A 16,101-nucleotide genomic window follows, 5' to 3' on the forward strand; every position below is an offset into this window, starting at 1 on the left:
CCCCTGCATTGCTGCCAGAGGGGGAAGCTGGCAGTGCTGCAGGGGGAGGCTGAAGAAGATCGGTGTCTGCAATAAGACTATAAACCAGACCTCCTGCTCAACAGGTGCCTGCCCCCCCCCCCCTCTTGAACTGATGGGGCCCGGGTTCAATACAGGAGGGTTGGCTGTACTGCCTTATCAGCTGCCCTGATAATGGATCAGAAGGCTCACCTTTCAATAATATGCCAGATGATGTTTTGTTTATCTGCACATTGGTGACCTGAGTTACTTTATGCTGTAAAAATGTCTCTTATTTCTTCCATTTTAGCTGAAATTATAACTTGTCACGGTCCTATTGAACCTGAGAAAGACAACATTCGTCAAGAGCCATACTCGCTGCCTCAGGGCTTTATGTGGGACACTCTGGATCTGAGTAATGCAGAGGTGGTAAGTCATCTGATTATGAACTGTATAATGTCCCGATCCTCCAGCCCACTTTGTAAGATGGTGAAGTATCAAGTGTGTAAGTACTTGGAGTAAATTGGCTAAGGGAATACTCACACTATATGCAGTGAAAGATGTTTTACCGCAAGGACACACGGGAAACCATTGTTTCCTATGTATCCCATTCACACTGCAATGCAACCTGGCACTGTGTTAATATGCAGAGATGTTGCATTCTAACACAGCGCGCCGGCCCGAATCGCACTGTCGGGCAGCGCAGTGCTCTGTCTGACATTGCAGTGAAAAGTGTAAATTTTGTACACTTCAATGAAGCTGGTACAGAAAAAAAGGGAGCAGCGCAGTGCGCTGGCCTCGTGCACCACACTGCCTCCTAGCCAGCCGGCAACGCAGAGTGGCCAGGGCGCTGAATCACTCCGATTTCCTGTGTCAGCAGTGTGGATTTTATCCTCAGTACAGTCCATATAGATACATATTCGCTGGGTTTGTAATTTTGTTCAGTTGCTCTTGTGATTCACACTCTTTGATAGACAGCACAGGGCACAAGATTAATGTAACTTCATGTAACTGCTGTGCCCATTCCTGATTCACCTGCCTACTGATTCATAGTGAAGGCTGAAAATGACTCTGGAAGCTACAACGATGAACTATAATGTGTGTAAACTGACTGGCTATGCATTATGATGGAAGTGTGTAAATTACAAGAATGGCTGAACAGAATTGTAAATCCATTAGCAGGTAAAACAGTAGTTATTAAACCTATTTAGCTATTTGTGCAGTATTGCACTCTAATCTCCTACAGACCCGATATTGTATCGTTCTATCAGACCGCATCAAGTTCCTCCGTCACACTTTGGCGGATCGGAGCGGGTCGGATGTCAGTGGACATGTCACCTCTGACATCCGTGGCTCCATAGAGGAGCACGGAGCGCCCGTTCAGGTCCACCTAAAAAACTGTAACATATACTGCAGCAGGGCCACCCTTCAGCACGAAATCACATAGCCATACGTCATTTCTATGTCTGGGTCACGCACACACACCACTGGCGACCTGCTCCCTCTGTGATAGGAGCCAATCAGCGGGTCCGACTGACCTGTTGTTTGCCGGCACCCGGCGATCATTACTGAGTAAGGCAGAAGGGCGGTCTGCCTATGTAATCAAGGCAGATCCCTGTTCTGTCAGAGGGGGAAGATGGAGATCCTGTGTTTCTAAGCAGAAACATGGATGTCTGTCTTCCCCCCAGTCAAAGCATCTCCTACAGTTAGAAAGTACTCCCAGGGAAGACATTTAACCATTTGATAGCCCCTGATGTTAACCCCTTCCCTGCCAGTGTCATTACAGTGACGTCATTTTTCTTTTAATCATCCTTTATTTGATTTTAAACAACAAGGAAAACAGAGATTCACGGGTACATTCCAAAGAAAAGAAAAAGGAAAAAGAAACCACTCTGGTTTAACCCCCTTTGATCACATATAACAGGAATATCCATTTGATTACCCATGAAAAGAAAACAAACATTTCAAAAACCATTTCCCCATCAGATTATTCTTCATTTATAACCAGGGGAAGGAAAGACAAATTACATTTTAAATATTCTTATCCCTGTTTTCCCCCCCTCCTTCACTCCACAAAAGTCGGGCTCTAACCCTGATAACACCTTTATTATCCCATTTCGGTTTCGTCCCCTTCATAGCGGGAAACCAAAATCCCGCCGTGATTGGGGCGTTTCCCCTGTATCTCCTTATTTACTTTACTTAACCCCCCCCCAATCCCTAACCCATCCCCAGTATCCATTAGACCCCAAAAAAAAAAAAAAAAAAAAAAAAAAAAAAAAAAAAAGGGCAGCACCCCTGCCTGTCTCTCCCCCACGGACCCCGCAGCAGTCATCCCCTCTTTAGTCTACATCCATCAAGGCTTTCCCCTCCTCCGAATATCTGAATATGTTCCATTCCGCCCATGTTTCCAAGTAAACCCTCCGCTTCTGCCTTGAAGTCCATACTAGGTCCTCCATTCTATTCAAGTTTTCAACTCTATTAAGCCACATCTTAATGGATGGGGCCCTTGTCTGTTTCCACAACCCTGGAATACAAGCCCGGGCCGCATTCAGGAGATGACACACCACAGATTTCCTATAACGCCTCACTGATATTTCCACATCCTGAAGTATGAAAAAAGACCATTCAATTGGTAGTTGTTCCCTACAAAATCTTTGTGTAATTTCCCGGACCCTACTCCAATAACTTAGAATCTTAGGACAGGCCCAAAAAATGTGCATTAGGGTTCCTCCTTCCTGTCCACACCTCCAACATCTGTCTGTCATGTCTGGATAACATTTACTCAAGATCTCGGGGGTCCGATACCATTGAGGCAAGATTTTATAATTCATCTCTTGTGTCTTTATACACATAGATGTTTCGAAAATATTCCCTATTATCTTGGTTTTTTGATCTTCTGTAAAAGGTCTTCCTAGTTCCCGTTCCCATTTATTAAAAAAGGGTAACTGAGAGTCCGCTGATGGAGTATTAAGTAACACACTGATTCTTGAAAGGGAATGCCGTAGAGTCCCCTGCCCGCTACAGTACCTCTCGAACATTGTCAGACTTCGGCAGTATCTAACTGATGGTTTTAGAGTGTCTAAGAAGTGGTACAATTGTAAGGATCTCCAAAAGTCTAGTTGGTAGGGCGAGTCTTTCCTCTCCATTTCCTGCCTGGGGATCCAAGCGCCCTCCCTCAAGAAATGCGATGCTTGGAACCACCCCTGTTCCATTAACTTACTAAAGGGGCCATTCAATGACCCTGGTACAAACTGCGGATTTCCCAAAATAGGAAAAAGGGGTGAGTCCTCCGTCGATAGTACCCCCCTTACAAATAGCTTGTGTGCCACCCGCAAGGTGGGGCCTATCAGCGGATGTCTTTTCATTTCTGTTGGGAGAGCCCGGTAGCACCATGCTGCCCGCTGTAGGACACTGTCGCATTGATCCTGCTCTAGCCCCGGCCATAACTTTTCTCCAGTATGTCGGCTCCAGTCAATAAGTCGACCCAGTAATGTTGCTTGGTAGTATCTAAAAATATCTGGGGCCGCAATTCCTCCGTCCCGTTTGGCCAGTGATATAGTATGAGCCTTAATTCTTGGGCGTTTATTTGCCCAAATAAACTTATTAATGAGAGCCTGTACCTGCCTGAAGAAAGATCTGGGTATTGCTATCGGGAGGGTCTGGAAGAGATACAAAAATTTGGGTAATATACTCATTTTAATGATGCTAGATCTCCCCAGCCATGAATGAAACCCCCTATGCCATCCATCCAGGAGGACCCGTGTTTTGGACAACAGGGGCAAAAAGTTAAGTTTAAAAACTTGTGTTAGGTCCGCCGGTATGGAGGTTCCCAAGTATGTAAGGGCAGTGTCAGACCATTTGAATTTAAATTTTGATTTCAATATCCTTAATTCTCTCCCCGGGATCGCCACTCCCATCGCCTCCGATTTATCATAATTAATCTTGAAATTTGACCACTCACCGTACAGACCTAGTTCTTGTTCCAAGTTGGGGAGGGATTCACTCGGGCTGGTCAAACTGAACATCATGTCATCAGCATAAGCTGAAATTTTATATTCTGTACCTCTCAGAGACACCCCCTTGATACCCGGGTTCAGGCGGATCCTGCTCAGTAGTGGTTCAACCGTCAGGGCAAATAAGAGCGGTGACAGGGGGCAGCCCTGCCTTGTCCCATTTGAAAGTCTAAAAGGTGGTGACAATATACCATTCACTCTCACCTGTGCCGTTGGTTGCGTGTAATTGCTTGCGATCCACTGCAGCATCTTTCTCCCGAACCCCATGTGCCTTAGCACTGCAAACATAAATTGCCAGTTGATCCGGTCAAATGCTTTCTCTGCATCTGTACCTAAAAAGACACATGGGGTTCGGGTGGTGCCTACCAGATGGATCAAATTCATAGCCTTGACTGTATTGTCTCGGGCTTCCCGCAACTGCACGAATCCCACCTGGTCTTTGTGGACAAGCCCTGGTATGTTCTGCTGTATCCGCCCTGTCAAGATCTTGGCAAAGAGCTTCAGGTCTTCGTTCAACAACGAAATTGGTCTATAACTCCCACATTGGGAGGGGTCCTTTCCTTCTTTAGGAATCACCGCTATCACCGCCTTTAATGACTCGCTATGAAGAGCGCCTGATTCCCCTAGACCGTTAAACAGATTTACCATAATTGAACCCAGTTCAGGCATAAAGGTTTTGTAATATTGAGTGGTATATCCATCCGGCCCTGGGGCCTTTCCTCCCTTCCCCTTTTTCACTACCTGCTGCAGTTCGTCCATTGTAATTGGTTTTTCCATTTCCTGTGACATTTCTGGTCTTAGGCTCGGGATACCTGAGGATGCTATGTAATTACCCATTGCCACCTGGTCCTTAGGGTTTGTTTGTAAGTTATATAGGGAGTTGTAAAAATCCCCAAACCTCTCTGCTATCTCTCTAGGCAGCACAATTTTCTCCCCCTCTGTACCCTGAATCGACGGGATATAGGTTTTGGTCTGTTGTTCCTTTAGTGCATTAGCTAAATGTTTTCCACTTTTATTACCGAATTCGTAATTCTGCCTTCTGCCATTTTGAATTACCCATTTAGCCCTCTGTAGAAGTAATTCAGTAATTTCTCTCCGAGTCGCCCTTAGATCCCTTTCCAGCGCAGGATTGGGGTTGTGTTTGTGTTTTGTCTCCAGATTTGCCACTTCTGTCATAAGGGTTGTTACCCTCAGCTCTCTCTCTCTTTTTATCCTTGCCCCGTGTTTCATTAGAACTCCTCTTATTACCGCCTTATGGGCTTCCCACACCACGCCCATGTTACAATTGGGGGTCATATTGGCCTCAAAATACCACCTCAGTTCCTCCCGCACATCTTCCAATACCACCACCTCCTGCAATAGGCTTTCGTTCAATCTCCAGGGCCCCCTCCCTCCTGACCCCAAGTCCCCCAACGTATATTTTAAGACAATTGGTGCATGGTCTGTCCACGTAATCTCACCGATTACTACCTCCTTTACAGAGTGCAACTGGTTATGTGGGATAAAATAATAATCTATACGTGAATAGCTCTTGTGCGGGATGGAGTAAAATGAATAGTCTCGCTCCCCTGGGTGCGTCAGTCTCCATACATCTGTCAACCTTGCCTGTTGTAACATCTGCTGAACTCTCTTCCGAGTCCCCCCCATAACTGATGAACCACCCGAGGATGTGTCTAGCTTTGGGTCAAGTGGCATATTCAAATCTCCACCCATTATCAACTGTCCTTCCTGGAATCCTGCCAGTTTATCCAGAAACCTTCTCAAAAAACGGTCTTGGTATGTATTGGGGGAGTAAAAAGTGGCAAGGGTTATTACCTTGCCACCTATATTCCCTTTCAGGGCCAAATATTGGCCCCCCGGGTCCACCAAGGATTCTGTCAATGACCATGGGGTGTTGTTCGATATTAAGATAGACACTCCCCCTCTTTTAGCCTCTGGATTTGTCGCGTGATATACCAGCGGGAAGGGTCTGCCTGCAAGAAAAGAGGGCCCCCCCGTCCTAAAATGGGTCTCTTGTACCAAGGCGATGTTACATCCCCTTTTCTTCAAGTCCTGCACTAATATCCTCCTTTTTTCGGGTATATTTAAGCCCTTGGCATTGATTGATATCACTACCAATGGATCCATTTCTAAAGCCAGTACAGTACCTATCGGGGGTACCCAAATATTCCAAAACCTGAGCCACCAAAATATAACACACCGAAATGTCCGTGGAGGAGATAATCCACGCAGGGGAGAGAAAAAGGAAAAAAAAAAAAAAAAAAAAAAAAAAAAAAGGAAGACCCCCCCCCCCCAGAAAAAAAAAAAAGAGAAAAAAAAAAAGGAAAAAACAAATAAATAAACCCGGAACCACCCCCCTAATCTAAGCTGGTATCACCTAGCAGTGGGGAGGAGATCTTATACTCCCCCCCCCCCTTCAGGGATATCAACAAGCCAAAGCTTTGGACACTCTTAACCCCCTACACCCACTGAGTGTTGGCCTAACCGGGGGAGATTGCTTGCGCACACCTCGGTGAGGGATCCTCCTCGTCCCCCTATCCCGCTCCATCTATCCGCCCCTACAAAAAAAAGAAAAAAAAATGTAAACAGTTTTCCCCTCTCCCTCCCCGTAGTCCTCACAGGACTTATATCTTCCTCCTAATATAAGAAAGAAGGGGAGGGAGAGGGGAGAAAAAAAAAAAAAAGGAGGAGAGGGGGAGACCCCCCCAGACCAAAAGAAACTTCCAGGTAGAACTGCATCATCTAGTATTGGTTGCAAACATTAACCTTGCCTTGTAATATCAACCAAGAATGTCAGAGAAAAAAACAAAAAAAAAAAACAAAAAAAAAGAATAATAATAATTTGTTCCCCCCACCCCTTAGTGCCCCTCCTAATGCCCTCCCCAGGATACTTCCTTTCCCTCGATTCCCACTTTACGCCCTATATTACCCTTGAGACTTAGCCCCCCGCTCAGGCCTTTCATATCCGTTATTCTTCCCGGCATCAAAAATAGCAGTAGTAATAGTTAGTACTGATTATAGTCACTAGATATCCATCCCCTTGATAATTTAATCCAGGCATCCCCGTGCTCCCCGCCCAATAAATTCAAAACATTTACATTTATCAATCCCTCTGGCTGAGTTAAGGGTGGGCCCCTACTAACCCTATAATCCCACTAATATCCTCCATCTCCCCCACCCCCCCCATATATCCCCGTGCTCATCATGTGATATTCTTTACGACCAGGATCCCAAATAAGCTGGATTAAAACAGTGTCTTAAAAAAAAAAAAAAAGAACCAATGTTTTATAATACCCCACACCCCCTAGTGGGAGGGAGGCCCTGGGGAAGTATAAACACCATCTTCCCCCCCCCTCCCCCCCCACCCTCTACATACTATATTACGTGACTCCCTCCCACCCCCCCCTCCCATAGCGAGTGATATCTCCTCCCCCTCCAATGTGACCTCCTCACTGAGACATGCCACCTCTGTGCCTTTGAAAAAATATATATAAATATATAAAAAAAAAGAGTGAGCGAAATTCCCCCCCCCCCCCCCCCCCCACCCCTATTGCTTATCCCAGCCCTAGGTCTCTAATTAAGTCACTGGTTTCTTGATATCGGCCGGGGAGCATCAGGATGCCAAAAAAAAGAAAAAACATTTTTGGCACTGCCATTCTACCCGAGATGGCGAGAAGAAAAAAAATTATATATAAAGACAACTCTCTTCTGCTGTCACATCTTAAGACTATAAATTTAGACCATACTATATACCATGCTATATATCACTTTTATACGTACTGTAGCGTATTGAGACCTCACGTATCCTATAGTATACTCTCCCTCCCCCCCTCCCTCCTCCCTCCCTGTGACCCCCCAAAAAAAGAAAAACGAGAAAGAAAAAAAAAAAAAAAAAAAGAAAAAAAAAAAAAAAACAAGCAAATATGCTTATCATTATATCCTATATCATTAGTGCCCCCGCCCCCTACCATACATTATACCTCCCCACCCCCCCGCCTTACCCTGACCTCCCAGAGTTCCCGTGTTACCTTGACAGCAGATTGCCAGTATATTACTCTCGTTTCCCCACCATCCTAACACAGAAACCTCAAACCTATATAAACCCCCCCCCAAAAAAAAAAAAAAAAAAAAAAAAAAAAAAAAGTAAAAGAGAGAGAAAAAAAAAATGTTTTCTCTTTTAAAATGTGACATGTCAATATATCATTTATCCATATGTCCATCCGGGCAAGGCAAAAAATAAACTTTCCTCAAGTTGTAACGTCCCTCTTAGTCCAATGGTAAACCAGACATTTCATTCTCATGCCCCCCCCCCCTCCGCTCCTCCAAAAAAAGAGATAAAAAAAAAGAAAAGAAGGAGACCCAGGGGAGCGGGGGGGGGGAGGGGATTAATCCAGTTCTACCCCAACACCCTCCCTCCTCCTCTCCTGCTTCAAAGTTACTTAACATCTACAGTTCTGGGGTTCAATTGTAACCAGTCGGGGACCGCAAATGGTTCAGTTTCCAGGAATGTATAAAGTCCTGGGAGGTCGCCCCTTGTGCGCAACCAGAAGGATATTTGTCCCTTTTTAATAAGCACTGACATAGGGAACCTCCATCTGTACGACCCTCCCCAGGCCTTCACACGGTCCAAGACCGGGCGAATCAACGCCCTTCTGTGGAGGGTGGCGTTAGACAAGTCAGGTAGAATTTTCACGGGGGCTCCCTGGAAATCGATTGAGCTGACCTCCCATGCCTTTCGAAGAATTATCTCCCTGTGTGAAAAGTAATGTAATCTACAGATCACATCCCGCGGGCGTCTGCTGTCCTTTGATTTAGGGCCCAGGGCTCTATGAACTCTGTCCATCACGTAATCTACTGGGTTAGGGTCATTCATCAAATTCTGCAAAATACCCTTGATGATCTCTTGTAAGTCCTCCTGATCTGCTGGTTCTGGGACTCCCCGAACCCGTATATTATTGCGACGACTTCTGTCCTGGAGCTCTTCCAATTGTAATTGCAGAGAGATCGACACATCTCTGTGCATATCTCTCTCGCCCTCTAATAGCCCCACCCGCGCCTCCAAAGCCTTCAGCCCGCTCTCCCCTGCAGATGTACGAGCCTCTAACGCTTGTATTTCACCCTGCACTTGTTCAAAGTCCCTGGTATGTGCCTCTTCCACTTTGGTGATCAAGTCAATAATATCGGCCCTAGTGGGGAGAGCTTGGATCAGAGTTTTCAGAATATCAATCTCACTCTTGAGCCCCCCAACCTCTCGTGGGGGGACGGGCGCTGGACCCCCCGGTAGGACTGCTGAAGAACAAGGACTCAGTGGGGGAGCCTGTAGACCCTCCATATCCGGTCTAATAGACATTTGATGTTGGGGTACAGCCCTATTAAAGGCACCACTTGTCTGCCCCTTACCGTCCAGTACCCCACTCTTACCTTCGGGGAGGCGACCCCCCCCCTGAATTGCAGGGAAGTACCGTTGGATCTCTTGCTGTTCTGCAGGTCTCAATATGTGGGTTGTCTGTGGCTGTGCTGTCAGAGCCGCGTTGCGTGATGTCCGGCTCTCGCGCTGCCTACCCGGGAGCATCCCTTGTGTTCCCCGCTGCTACTGTCTGATCCCGTAGCCGGGACTCCCCACGATCCAGGTATTCAGCTCCCCCCTCCTCTGAAGCCTCAGCTGTTATTTGTCAAGATTTAATCAGGAAAGTCCTAGAAATCCGGTGCCGAGATAGAGAGAGTTCTGAGTATATTTAAACATTAAACATTCAATGTTGCTCGGTCAATGTACAATATACAATATCCTTAGCTGACAGCTGCCAGGAAGCAGGGTACCCGGTCTCCTGCTTTCCTCTCTTCGCGTCTCTCCACGTGGACGCCGAGTGCGTCGGGGGTTGTCAGTACTATTTACCCCAGGCAAGTGATCATATTTTCCGGACAGGCAGACCGTCAATACAAGTGGGTATCGGCAGGTAGGAGCAGCCAGTGAACAAGCTGCTCTCGGGAGCCTCCACACCTGCCGCTGTAACCCAGCTCCGTCCCACTCCTCTGACCTGTCAGCCGCGTCACGCTCCGCTCTCCCGACTCTCCACGTGGGTGTCGTGATGGGGCTGCTCTGCCTCTACTACTACCAGTACCGCACTGGTTACACGGTCACCCCTCGAAGCGGCTCTCCTCACGCTCCTCACACTCTCCTCTGCTGGGCCAGCGGTGTGCGGTGTGTATTATGCGGTCCCCTTGGAACCAATAGTTTAATCCTGGAGCTGCGGAGGACGGGAGCTCACCATCCTACTCCCTCACTCCTCCATACGCAAGCCACTCCCCCCAGTGACGTCATTTTTTGCTCTGATCACTATATTATTGTCACTGGTCCCCAAAAAGTGTCACTTTCACCATTCACGGGTCGAATTTCAAAAGAACTTTCTTTCGAAAATCTTATCTAAGAATTTTCATTCGATTTTTGCACCATTAGTGGGCTGCAGTAACGGCCAATTTTGGTGCGGCCATCAAATTGGAGTTATTGGGCATGTTGGAAATTTTGGGAAAAACAAAAGATTTTCTAATCAATGATGGGAAAATCGTGCGAGAAATGTAATCAAAAAAGAAATGTGCAAGAAAAGAAAATTCCCGGAAAGAAAAGATTCCCAGCCACGAAAATTATTTTCTGTAGCAACACGAGGTGAAGGCTTAGTCGGCCGAATTTCTAAATCAATGGTGGCGCCATCAAATCACGAAACGTATGAAATTTCTGATTTTCAAAAGCAAATTCTTTTGAAATTCGACCATGTATGGCCTTAGTGTTGGATTTGACTGCTGCAATGTCGCAGTCCCCCTAAAGATCGCTGCCATTACTAGTAAAAAATAAATAAAAAATTCTAGAAATCTATTCCATAGTTTGTAGACTCTATAACTTTGCGCAAACCAACCAATATATGCTTATTGGGATTTTTTTCTAAAAAATATTTGCCTAAATTGATGAAGTTTGACTTTTTTTTATTTATTTTTTTGTGTTTTATAGCAGAAAGTCAAAGATTTTTTTTTTGTTTGTTTATAGCGCGGAAAAAAAAACAGCGGTGATCGAATACCACCAAAAGAAAGCTCTATTTGCGGGAAAAAATTGTATTTGGGTACAACGTCACACGACCGCGCAATTGTCAGTTAAAGTAGCGCAGTGCCGTATTGTAAAACATAGGCTGGTCATGAAGGGGGGGGGGGGGGTAAATCTTCTGCAGCTGAAGTGTTTAAACAAATCAAAAGGGAACGGGTAAAAGATTCATTGTTGGCTTACATACACTTTAAGAAAAACAAACAAAAGCAATCCTACAATCGGCATAGTTTGGGGTAAATTTAAAAGATTTGACTCTCCAGACCTCCCTGTGAGATCGATTTTCTGTATCGCTGGCCTTTGAGGACATAATCTCATAATTGATGCTCCATACTGACTTCGCTTAGAGGCAGAGAAAGCCTTTGTCCTCCTACATTTCTCGTACCTTTTTCGCTGTGCCGTGTGGCATCTTTGATTTTATATGATGATTCAAATTAAATTATACAACCAGAGGATTCAATAAACTGGGTTTATATGAATATATAGTAGGGTTGTCCCGATACCACTTTTTTAGGACCGAGTACAAGTACCGATCCTTTTTTTTATGTACTCCCCGATACCGAATACCGATACTTTTTTAAAAATGTGTCCCCAAATGCAGCCATGTCCCCCCACAAATGCAGCCATGTCCCCCCACAAATGCAGCCATGTCCCCCCCACAAATGCAGCCATGTCCCCCCCACAAATGCAGCCATGTCCCCCCCACAAATGCAGCCATGTCCCCCCACAAATGTAGCCATGTCCCCCCACAAATGTAGCCATGTCCCCCCACAAATGTAGCCATGTCCCCCCACAAATGCAGCCATGTCCCCCCACAAATGCAGCCATGTCCCCCCACAAATGCAGCCATGTCCCCCCACAAATGCAGCCTTGTCCCCCACAAATACAGCCATGTCCCCCCCCTCCGCCGCCTAGTTGATCAGCGCGGGGAACATTACAGCTTTCATTCGAATAGCTGTGTTTTCCCCCACCGCGCCTCGTCATATATAGCCCCTCCCCTTGTCCGGGGACTTTGATAGACAGATCACCCATCCAATCCTGGGACGGGTGATCTGTCTATCAAAGTGCCCGGACAAGGGGGAGGGGCTATATATGACGAGGCGCGGCGGGGGAACACACAGCTATTCAAATGAAAGCTGTATTGTTCCCCGCACTGCTCTGCTCTGCTCTCCGCCCCTTCGCCGCCCGCTCTCTCTCTGAAAAAAAAAAAAAAGAAGTATCGGGTGAAGCATCGGAGCATTTCCCCCGAGTACAAGTACTCGTGCGAATGCTCAGTATCAGTCTCGATACTAGCTTCGGTATCGGGACAACCCTAATTTATAGTAATCTGTAAGGAGCTGCATCAATTTGTGTCTTTTTATATCTGTTTGAAGTTCAGCATTAAACGACCTTGTATTCTTTTCTTTTCTCTTCTGGTGTTTTCCTTTTTATCAGCTAAAAGAACTGTACACGTTACTGAATGAGAATTATGTGGAAGATGACGATAACATGTTCCGATTTGATTATTCACCAGAGTTTTTACAGTGGTGAGTATGAAAAGCATCATCCCTTAGGATTTCTTCTATTTGGTGTATTGGAACAAGACGAGAGATTCCTCCCTACTCTATTGGGAAAAGAAAAATTGTTAAAGTGGAGTTCCACCCAAAAGTGGAACTTCCGCTTAATCCAGTCCTCGCCCCCTTACATGCCACATTTGGCATGTCATTTTCTTGGGGGGCGTCGTATCGCCTTTTAGTGGCCCCTGCCTGTAGGCGATCACCTGGGACCCATGACAGGTCCCAGGCGATCGCCTGTCCAATCAGGGAGTGCTGCGCCGTTTCGCAGTGAGTGCCCGGCCGTGAAGCCAAAAGCTGTCACGGCCGGGTGCCCACAGTTGCAGTGGAGGCGCCGGCGGTGAAGGGGGGGGGGCCGTAACGAAGCTCCCAGCGGCACGTCGCTGGACCGTGGAACAGGTGAGTGTATGTTTATTAAAAGCCAGCAGCTACACTTTTTGTAGCTGCTGACTTTTAATAAACATAAAAAAAAGACTGGAACTTCCCTTTAATGTAGACATCCATCTAAAAATTACAATTATTGCATCTATAGACATCCACGATCTAACACTAACCTATCAAACCCTGTAAAGAAAAAAAATCGGTATACATACCTTTTTATGAAGCTGATCCAAACCGATCTCCAGCGGCAGAGGACACAGCTGACAGCGGCTGTGAAGTGATGTCACTCATAGACTTACTATGGGGCTTCCGTTGTCGGTTGCCTCCTCTGCACCCGCCTCCACAGTGAATCTGCAGCTGACAGCTAGGGCTGGGGGAAAAATCTATTTGAATCGTGAATCGAGTTGCAAGGTCAAATCGATTCAGATTTTAAGAAAATCGATTTTTTTTGATTTTTTTTTTTTCCCCCCAGGATTGTGGATGTCTATAGATGCAGGGATTTTAGTTTTAGGATGGACTTTAAAGGGGTTGTAAAGGAGCACACTGCTCGCTCCCAGCATACATACCGGCAGGGATCGGAAAGTTCCAGATGCACACTTGCAATTGTGAGCTTTCCAAATATGTGACCTAAATGCCCACCACCCGTTATTTAGAAGCTCTTAAAGGGCCAGAAGTGAGCGCAGGAAAGGGCTTAACTGAAGCCCCGATGAAGGGGGAGATTTTTCTCATCCCCAAAATGTGTTGGCTTTTCTTCTTTTTTTTTTTTTTTTTTTTTCTATAAACTAATGAATTTGGACTCTCTCAATCTTTGGCCTGGCACTCCTTCCATTAGTTCATGTTTTTTTCCGGTAGCCCTCTAATGTATACACACGGCTCTGAAACCTTACTTTAGGGTCTTTGTGGTGATTTTTGAGTAATGCCGCTGTTTCGTATTTACCATCAAATGTATGACCAGGTTTTGGCTTGTAGTGTTCAATGCTAATATGAGCTTTGCTTGAGTACTTCTGTTATAAAGAACAATTTCAGCCAATACTTCGGAATTTCTGTATACCGGGAAAGCATTGAGCTTGTAGTTTACAAAAAAGATGATCGAACGGGGGTCCCCATATAACCAGAAGACACAGCATTAGAACAGTTGCGATCTCTGTGTGCATATAAAAAATTAAAGTGGAACAAAAGCCGAAGTCTAAATGTATTCTTTAAGCAGAACTGCACATAGAATCGGAGGTTCCACTCCTCCTCCCCTCCTCTGCCATTATTGTATCATTTTTTTTATTACATTTTTTTTTTTTAGAGAGCAGGTACCTAGTTATGACAGGTATCCACTCCCACTAGGTGAGCCAGGTGGAAGTTCAGCCCCGCCGCCTGCAACCTCCTGGGACACATTACAGGTCCCAGGAGGCTGCGGGACCATTGAGAAAGTGCAGCTCATCTCACGCATTCGCATAAGGGAGCTGGCTGTGAGCCAGCAGGAAGTCACAGCTGGTTTTCCACACTCAAGATGGTAGTGTCTGGGGGTCTGAAGACTGGCAAAGAAGCGGCCCAGTGATGAGAGCATAGATCTCTGGGCCGGTGAGTACCAGTTTATTAAAAGTCAGCATCTACAGTATTTGTAGCTGATGACTTGAAAATGGCTGGAGTTCCTCTTTAAAAATGTTCCCGCCCCCTTTTTCCATCTATCCTGCCTAAGCCGATAAAAATATCTACTTGCCTCTTTTTAGTCCGGCCCGGCCGCGTGATCACGCGGCCCGGCGCCGCGTGATCCTGCGGCCCGGCCGCGTGATCCTGCGGCCCGGCCGCGTGATCCTGCGGCCCGGCCGCGTGATCCTGCGGCTCTAGTTCCCCTGTGTCAGTAAGCTGCTGCCTCAGGGGAGAGGACGGAGTGTTGATGAAGGCTGTGCTTTCAGTGATGTCTTGGCGTCTAAAAAAGGCCTACGGGTGTAAATGTTGGGCTTTTTTGAGTGGGAGGTACAAGAGCACACAACTAGACGGCGTATCTTTACTGCGACGGGCAAGCGTACGTTTGTGAATAGGCGTATCTTGCTGATTTACGCATTCTAGGCGTAAATCAGCGTTCACGCCCCTAGCGGCCGGCGGAACTAGATAGCTAAGATACGACGACGCAGGCAGTCGTATCTTAGCTACATTTAAGTGTATCTCAATTTGAGAATACACTTAAATGTACGACGGCTTATATTCAGAATTATGACAGCGTATCTACTGATACGCCGGCGTAAACGTCTCTGAATCTGGCTATCAGTCTTTTCTTCTACTTTAAAGTTTCTTTTTACTTGGACTGTACTTTTAATTTTCATCACATACAATGATCTGTCCATCATTTTTATTCTAATGATGTCTTTTAAAGGGCACTTCGTCCTCCTGGGTGGTTATCCCAGTGGCACTGCGGAGTCAGAGTGTCTTCCAACAAAAAATTAGTGGGCTTTATAAGCGCCGTTCCCGCCACTATCCGTATTTATGACAGGTAAGTGAAACTATCTAAAAGTTTTTTCAATTCAAAGTGCCCAGATTCATCCTTTTTCTGTCCCAGCTTGCTAGAGGTTTGAAGGTAAACTACACTTCTAAACCTTCTTTCCACTAGAAGTATATTAACCACTTCCATACTGGGCACTTAAACCCCTTCCTGACCAGAGGACTTTTTGCGATTCGGCACTGCGTCGCTTTAACTGACAATTGCGCGGTCGTGCGACGTGGCTCGAAAACAAAATTAACGTCCTTTTTTCCCCACAAATAGAGCTTTCTTTTGGTGGTATTTGATCACCTCTGCGGTTTTTATTTTTTGCGCTATAAACAAAAATAGAGCGACAATTTTGAAAAAAAAAAAAATATTTTTACTTGTTGCTATAATAAATAGCTCAATTTTTTTTTTTTACGTTTTTTTTTTTATCCTCAGTCTAGGCCGATACGTATTCTACATATTTTTAGTAAAAAAAAAAAAAAAAATCGCAATAAGCGACTGGTTTGCGCAAAAGTTATAGCGCCTACAAAATAAGGGACAGAATTATTATTATTATTTTTTTTTTTTTACTAGAAATGGCGGCGATCTGCGATT

General features: G+C 45.7%; 1 protein-coding gene across 1 annotated transcript in view; it reads left to right on the forward strand.

Moving 5' to 3' along the window:
- NMT2 (N-myristoyltransferase 2) overlaps window positions 1-16,101 on the forward strand; it is a 96,764-nt gene that overhangs the window by 58,788 nt on the left and 21,875 nt on the right. Inside the window, exons 4-6 of the mRNA XM_040352413.1 lie at window positions 308-426; window positions 12,532-12,623; window positions 15,397-15,513. Coding sequence (XP_040208347.1) covers window positions 308-426; window positions 12,532-12,623; window positions 15,397-15,513 — 328 coding nt within the window. The remainder of the gene's footprint in view (window positions 1-307; window positions 427-12,531; window positions 12,624-15,396; window positions 15,514-16,101) is intronic.

Source organism: Rana temporaria, chromosome 5, assembly GCF_905171775.1.
Source record: "Rana temporaria chromosome 5, aRanTem1.1, whole genome shotgun sequence".
Classification (NCBI taxonomy): Eukaryota; Metazoa; Chordata; class Amphibia; order Anura; family Ranidae; genus Rana; species Rana temporaria.